The sequence below is a fragment of the Cyprinodon variegatus genome, unplaced genomic scaffold (assembly GCF_000732505.1).
Source record: "Cyprinodon variegatus isolate N-32 unplaced genomic scaffold, C_variegatus-1.0 Scaffold192, whole genome shotgun sequence".
NCBI lineage: Eukaryota > Metazoa > Chordata > Actinopteri > Cyprinodontiformes > Cyprinodontidae > Cyprinodon > Cyprinodon variegatus.
In genome coordinates, this window is record NW_015150645.1 from 648,067 (window position 1) to 656,094 (window position 8,028).

At 41.3% G+C, this 8,028-nt stretch overlaps 1 protein-coding gene across 1 annotated transcript; it reads right to left on the bottom strand.

Annotated features, from left to right (window-relative positions):
* Positions 1-2,340: 2,340 nt before the first annotated feature.
* Positions 2,341-6,593, bottom strand: psmb5 (proteasome subunit beta 5). The gene is made up of 2 exons (XM_015379429.1): positions 6,269-6,593; positions 2,341-2,975 (listed from the first exon to the last, which is right to left on the bottom strand). The coding sequence occupies exons 1-2, from the start codon at positions 6,462-6,464 to the stop codon at positions 2,692-2,694; spliced, it is 480 nt and encodes a 159-aa protein (XP_015234915.1). The 5' UTR covers positions 6,465-6,593; the 3' UTR covers positions 2,341-2,691.
* Between the last annotated feature and the right edge of the window lie 1,435 nt (positions 6,594-8,028).

Consider the following 8,028-nt stretch of genomic DNA (forward strand, 5'->3'; position numbering starts at 1 on the left):
TTAAAAGTGCTTAAAAACAAAATTACAAAAATCATCAATGGAAATCCAATTTGTTATCACATGGAGGCCTGGATTTGGAGTCTTACACAAAAAGTGTATACAAAACGTAATTTCGTTTTGTACAGCTCTCATGACATTTCCGTTTTCTTAAAGTACAGCAGTGATCAAATGTAAATATTATGGGAGAAAAAACATGGTGGAAAAAAATGCATTGATATGGTCAGTTTCATACTGTCTATGACATGATTTAGAGTTTTTTTTCCAACATAAAAAAGTGGAATAACACCATACAGGCTGATTGAACTTTGATGCAACATCCTTAAAACAGGTCAAAATTTGTGGCCTCCATGTGCCTGTATGACCTCCGTAAAACACCCGGCGCAGTCCTGATAGGTGTTGGAAGGTCTCTTAAGTGTTCTCCTCTCAGACTTGAACAAGAGCAACCTTCAAATCCTAAACAGTCTGTGGTGCAATGTGATGTCAGTGGGTGGATAGAGACATGATGTCCCAGATGTACTCATTCGGATATAGGTCTGGGGAGCAGGCGAGCCAGACCATAGCTTCAATTCCTTCATCTTGCAGGAACTGTTGACACACACTAGCAAAATGAGGTCTAGCATTGTCCTGCATTTGGAGGAACCAATGGCCAACCGCACTAGCATGTGGTGTCGCAAGGGGTCTGAGGATCTCATCTCGGTACCTAATGGCAGCCATGATACCACTGGCTAACATGGATGGCTGTTTGGCACTCCAAAGAAATGCAGCCCCACATCATTACTGACCCACTGCCAAACTGTGCAAGCAAAAGGATGTTGCAGGCAGCAGATAGCTGTCCACTGTGTCTCCAGACTCTGTCACATATGCTCAGTGTTACCCTGCTTTCATCTATAAAGAGCACAGGGTGCAAGTGGTAAATTTTTCAATCCTGATCACAAACAATAGTTTTTGAATAAATAATAAAGGGTAACATTACATATTTTATCCTAATATCAGTGGGCTTTTATTCGTAGTTTAGTGTTTAGTCCCGTTTGTTTCCTAGATAGAACTATGAGCTCAGCTTTCACTGTGATCAACTATGTGCTTTTTTCGTCCATTTTCTTCCTGTTGAGTTTTTCCCAGCCTCCACTGCTGCTGCATGCATGCTCGGTGGGATGGATTATACAGTAATCAACCACAAAACAACAGCAGATCTCTAATTTCACATGCTTCTCCAGGAGCGTGTCCTTCAGGTCAATGACTTGATAATCAGCTGGTTTTCCTCAGATGTAAACTTTTTTTTTTACCAATCTGAATGAATGGTCTATGTAAACAGCCTTAAGATCACAGGTGTGTATTGGCATGACATAACTAAACTGATTGGAAACTGAGAGCAGCATATAAATCAGAAGAAAAAAAAATCCATGCTACAGAAGAAAAGGTGAAAATAAGGTTTAGCAGCATCTGCAATTTTCTTTACAGCACAACCCATTACAGAATAAAGAAGTAATCCTTGAAGATGTAGCATTTCAGTGAATCACTGTACTATTATTTAGTTGGATGTTACTGAGTGTTTTTGCTCCAATCTGAAGGAGTAAACCACCTTCACACTAATAAAAGGATTTACAGCCCTGAAAAACTGGAATAAATTCCACTATTCTTCAGCTTTCTAGGTGTTGCTTTAAGAGCAACATCACCAGGTTTACATAAAAATCCTATGTTGGAAAAATCTTCCTGATAGTATAATACCTGTGTCACCATGTTTTAAATTTAGAAACAAAATCATCCCATTGTTCATTATTTTAACTAGAGTCTTGCTGGAAAAAAAGCCCGGTTCCATATTGGCCTCACCTAATGGATTCTCTCACTGAGTTAACTTTAATCATCCTGGAGCTCATCATTGGCCGTTTGAAGCTGATCTTCCATTTATTTAAACAGTATTTGGTGGTTTACTTTTTCTGGTTTTGATCTCCGAGTTAAAGCATTCCAGAACATTTAGGCAAAGCAGAATGTCGGTTTCTGCACTACTGTTTATATTTTGCCCGCTGCTACCACTTCAACCCAGCCCTTTCAATTAATTTAATTACACAGAATCAGCAGCAAACATGCCGAGACTCTTGGGTTCTAATCAATCTACAAAATGCAACTTAAAAAGCCCTTTAAGCTTCAGTATTGTAAATAACAAAGTAAAACAGTACAGTGCATTCTATTTGATTAAAATTAAAAAATACTTTAGTGCTGAAGAGAAATGAAGAAAAATCCACTACCATGCCTTTCACAGACATGAAAATTTGACCATAAGTGTGATTGATTCGTTCCACTGCTGTCATCTTTTAATGTAAAAGAACAAAAACAGCAACAAAACACGAGAGAAAGAACACATTTTTATTGTAGTAGATATTGCAGTTTTAAAAGGTAGGATCTGAACTGAACGGTACAGTACAGAGGGTGAGCACCACGCTACTCCCACACTGCATTAAGGAAGTATGAATCATCGGCGGCCTCTCTGCAGCCCCTCAAATTATAATCCTTACAAGGTGAGCGGAGCTTACTGCCACTGTTAACACGATACAAAGCTGGAGCAACAAGTAACAGAAGTCGTGAAACTGGAAGGTGGAGTCCTTTTTAATATGTGTTAACCTTTCGAAACATTTGGGTGACTAAACTTTAGAAAACTTTCTTCTCTCCAACCACTCTCTTCTTTTTTCTCATCAGCTACGCTTGTTCTTTGTACTGCTGATGCAGCATCAGCACGTCATCCTGGGAGACCCTCGTCCAGCCTTCACTGTGGACGTGGTACAGGTTGACCTGTCCTCCGCTGTAGGCGTCACGGTATGTCGCCTGGAAGATGGCGCGGCGTCCCAGCTCGCAGGCTTCCTCCACCGTCAGATCTTGCCGCAGGCCGCTGTCCATCACGCCGTACGCGTACATGGAGCCGGATCCCACAGCAAACAGGTCGCCACACACCCGGTTACCTTCTGAGTCGACGTAGTACAGCCCTAAAAGGAGAGGAGAGAGGATGGGTGAAGAAGGAAAGGAGGAAGGGTTGAAGGAGTTAAGCTCTGGCAAAAGCTGTAATGATGTACCACAAAACGCACAAGTCTGTAAATGTACGCACTCGCATCTGAAACATCCTCCAGAGAGAACATAAGAGCAGCTGCAACCCCTCCAAGTGAAGCAAGGGCTGGCAGATATGAACAGCTGCATCCTCTTAAAGTAAAATGAAGCCGGCCGCGGAGCCTGCTGACAAGGCGCGGCCCATAACGCCGTCTGCCCAGAGGCCGCTCTCTGGAATCTTATTGATTCCCTGCAAACAGGCCAAAAATTAACTATCGACCCATAACCTGAGCTGCCAGGTAACTGCAGCTCACACCTCGCCAGAGACGACAGGCAAAATATAAAATAACACAACCTCTGCTCACATCCTGTTGATATCAGACACACTAAGGAGGGTAATTCGTCGTGTTCTCAGCCTTAGTCAAGCCGCCCCTAACGTAATCCCATGAGCAACGCAGCCCCACAATGCTCCGACGGACACGTGAGGGACAGCTTGCTTCGCACCACACGTCACGGACACATGCACAACATTTTGTTCCACGCCGTGACACACGCTCCCACAGGCCCCGGCTCCAGAGTGACGAGCACCAGCCTGCGAGTTCGCCCACAGACGGCCAAACGAAGCCAATCTGCGAAAAGGCATGTTTTTTTCCCCCTCAGAAAGCTTTCACAAAGCAGAAACCTGTGAAAAAAAAAATAAAAAATGAACAAAAACGAAAACACATGCAGATCAAAATGCACCGTCGCTGATTTTCAGCTTAACTAGTGACAGTCTATTAAAGCTCGAGAGCCACTTGCTTTTCAGGGTGTTGGGAGGAAAAGAGAAAAAAAGCTTAGTGTTGGTTTCAGCTGGCAAATTGCAGCTTCCTAAGCCTGTCGTTAGATTGCCATGATAATCATCCAGCGCCGGCGTATGCACGGGGGTAATTTACCATTCCAAGACCTGCCTGTTCCACTTGGAAGCTGTGAGGGACTCGTTAAAAGCATAATAGGCAGGGAGAGGGAGCTGTAAAGCGGCCCTCTTTTGTCGAGTGGCACGGTTGACGGAGGTGGTAGAGGACTCTTTAAGAGGTCCAAGTTTAGAAGCGCTATGGTAGAGCACACCTGGAGTCTTTGTGGAGCTTTGTTGTCTGTCCCTCCCGCCCTGACGCAGCAGGCGTGTGCACGCTCACGGAGCAGCGCATTTTTTTTAAAGGAGTGACAAAATGAGGCCTGGAAGCAAAGGAAAACGCTGGCCGGATGGAGGAAGTTTGCAGCAGCGCCGGCCGGCCAGCAGAGACGACTTCTACTTGATCAATCAGCTGACAGGTGTTTAAGGAGTGCCTCTGTAAGCAGCGGCCAGGAAAAACACTATTTAGATGTGAGCAGAAAAAGATGGCGCGATTAAGTCCCTCTGCTGTTTCCCCCCCCCAACAAAATGGCTTAGAGGTTAAAAAAGGGAAGTGATTGTAGTGACAAAAGAAGCCATTACATCACCCTCCTGGGAGCAGCGGTAAAACTATCTGCCACATGGGTCTGACAACGCTTCAGATCACACAGCACCCTTCTTTTCTTTAATGAGGCCCAATTATTCATATGCAACCCTATTACAAGCCCGTCCTGCCCTTGAAATGAGTCCCTACTTTTCGCTGTCGCCGTTTTTTCTCCGTTGAAATAAAAGCTGTTAACTGTACCCTGATTACAAGTGTCATAATATGTAATGTTGTTACAGGGAGCCACATTTGTCAAGCTCCTTAGCGTGGCTTTTATTCCGTTTATTTTGCATGCAGCTTAAGACGCTTCATCTGGGGAATAAGTGCTCTTGACGGCGTTGTAGTCGCCCTAATGAGCTTTCTGCCTTATAATGATTGATTTAATTTCCATGACATTTACCTCTCCGCTCAGTCACCACTGAGACGGCAGTGAAATACCGACATATTTACATTACATGACCTATTGGACTCATAACGGGATCATTATCTCCCCAATTGATTGGTGGGGATTTAGCGCATGTCACCAGCATTTGTCGTTGAGCTGCTGGCCCCACAAGATAAAGCAGGCATTGATCGCAGCTTAGCGTCATGGCATTTATACATGTGACCCGATTGTCCAGGATGAGACCCACCGCCCATCATCCAGCTGCACTTTCTCTGGCCCTCAGTCACAGGATCATTGATTTCCCATTACCATGTCACTGTGGCAGCCCCTTTAAACACACCTGGAGATGTAAAGGCCCGCGACATGTGGCATCCAAAATGCACAGCTTGGCATGTAAACAAGGGGAGAGAAAGAGGAGCTGAAGTACCATCTAGTGTCTAACTGGAGGTACTACAATTTTTAAACGACTAAATTGAAGAAGGAAAAAAATAGGGCAAATATTTGTCTAATTTTGAAATTTTTTATTTTGATCTATCAAAGTACTCTTTGGGTTTCTTTAGCTCAGAGAGACATCAGTTCATTTCTTTTTGGTCTTAGATATCCCCTCGGATCAGTCCTGGAATAATTAGCTCACTGTGTAATTCTGTGAGCTGCAGAACCGTTTCATTGCTTGAATTTTTGTTTCCGTTTATAATAAGCTCGCCTCCCAGATGGGATAATTGAAATAAATCCTAGTTTATAATAGCAATGCATGTCATTTTTGCAGTTTTAATTATTCAATTCAAATATACTTAATTCATCATAATGGAAAATGAATTGATTAAATTACATCTATTAATTTGATTTAGAAGGAAAATATATATTCATTTCCAAATCAAAGATTTTACTTTTAAGCCAGTTTAAGACTTTTACTGCTAAGAAGTGGAAGAAACATGTTGCATGGTTTTCTAAATTCTATACAAATAACCTAAAAGGTGTGGCACACCTCTTTACTAAGCTCCCTGGACCAGTATTTCTAAATGGTCATTAGGAAGGTGAACATCTTTACTGCTTTAAAACATTTAAGTTAAAAAAATAAAAATAAAAAAATCTAAGGTTTTATTTTTTTCTATTTATGTCCATTCATTTTCCATGGTGGCATGAGTCTGTCACCATGTTTGATAGGATGGTGTGTTTGAGGCTGTTACGCCGTAAATGCTTTACTGTTTAGATTTAATTTTGCATGCAAGTAAAAAAAACAAAAAAAACTGTTTTTTACCATTTAAAATGATTGTCACTCACAAACATTAACCATCAGGCGAATCATTTAATGTCCCGTTGCTAAACTGCATGAACATTTTATAAAGGAGGGTGTGTGCAATGCGACTGCAGTATTTACCAGGCCCTCTCTTGTCCCAGCCACACACCATGGTGCCCATGCTGAGTCCCATGCCTTTGTACTGGTACACCATGTTGGCCAGCAGTTTGGAGGCGGCTGCCACAGAGATGCGCTCTTTGTTTCGCAGCTCGTAGATGCGGCACTGGCGGGCCAGAAGGCGCTCCCAGAAGCTGCAGTCTGCTGCGCCTCCAGCCATGGTGCCCAGGAGGTAAGGGTTGATCTCGATCACCTTCTTCACCGTCTGCGAAGCGATGTAGGAGCCCGCTGTGGCCCGTGAGTCCACCGCAACAATGACTCCATGCTGGAACTGAAACACACACAGACATGTTGAAGAAGCTGAAGTAGAGACTGATTTCTTACCCGTATAAACCTCCATGGTAGTGAAATTATGAATTGGATAAAGACCTGATATATGACATGAGCCTATGTGGTTTTTATCATGCTTGATTCACAATTAAGGTGTAGAGCATCTCTTCTGTAGGGACCGGCATAGTGTATCTACAACATAGTTAGGCTCTGGAGTTTATAAACAGACCAACTCGATCGGTGTGCAAACAAACTAATGGTGACCAAATCAACTACTGATCCAGGATTCTGTGTTTGAGTTAGGCTCACAATGCTAACTTTTAAACTCACCATCGATACACAGGAAAATACTCAATACCAGTTTTGATATCATGGGAGTGAATAAAAAATATCACCTCTTTTAATCTCAACATAGAGAGTGCGTCTCAACAGAATCACAAATTCTATTAGTTCAATAAGTGTAAAAATAAATAGTCCAAATACGACACAAAAGGACAATATTATAAGGTTTTTTGATATAAATTTTTTTATCTGCAAATAATTTAAAAATCTTAAACATAGCAAATCTATCCAAACAACACTTGTATTTAGTATCAATACCACAACAAATCAGTATTGTATCAGGATACTTTTCCAAGTATGGATACTTTTAACAACCTTAGTGTGAGAGGAGCTAAGTGTTTTAATTTTGTATATTTCCTTTCCTTTGAGAGCCAACGCAGTGTAATTGACAAATAAAGATGTAGCTTAAATTAAACCTCCAATAAATAAGAGAAACTTGTTTACATCTAAAACAAAAACATACCAAATAATCAGAAAAAAATTCTGCTCTTCCTTCTAAAAACTATTACCAAATTATTTATTTCAGGAATCAAAATAAACCTTTATACTTACAGATGTATTAGGTTTGTTCCTTCATCCAAGCAACTTAATATAAGTATAGGATTGTATTGCCTTAGTAGTTGTTGAAGACAGAGTGTCAGGTGAATGTAAAATATGGTTGTGTTTACTTGAATTGTGGTCAGTGCTACCGCTCATTAATGATTTCTTTTAAATAGGAAGAGCATTTGCCTGAGTTGTAACTGCTAATCCTTTAAGAATAACAAGAGAAAGAAAAATTTAGATTTACATTTATCATTCACTTACATTGTTTAAATTCAGCTAATAAAGAAAATTGAAACATAATGTTTATGTCTCTTTAGATGGAGAATATCCTCCTTCTCCATAAGGAGGTATTTCAACTTCTGCTTTGGCTTCAAAAACTCAGCAAAGAATAAAAAGATGCAGTCTATTAAAGAGGTCAAATTCTTTTAGATTAAGGAGACATGGATCTGTAGTCTCCTACAAGTCCTAATGTGCAGGTTTGGGGATCTTTCTACATAAAGTTAGTTTTTCCACCCGACTCCTAAAAACATTGATCTTTACTGTAGTGTAAAGACGATTCAGCAGAAGCA

Coding starts and splice junctions, on each gene's coding strand:
- psmb5 (XM_015379429.1), bottom strand. CDS start 6,464: ATGGCTGGAGGCGCAGCAGACTGCAGCTTCTGGGAGCGCCTTCTGGCC. Junction 2,976..6,268: donor CTGGGACAAGAGAGGGCCTG/GTAAATACTGCA, acceptor CTCTCCTTTTAG/GGCTGTACTACGTCGACTCA.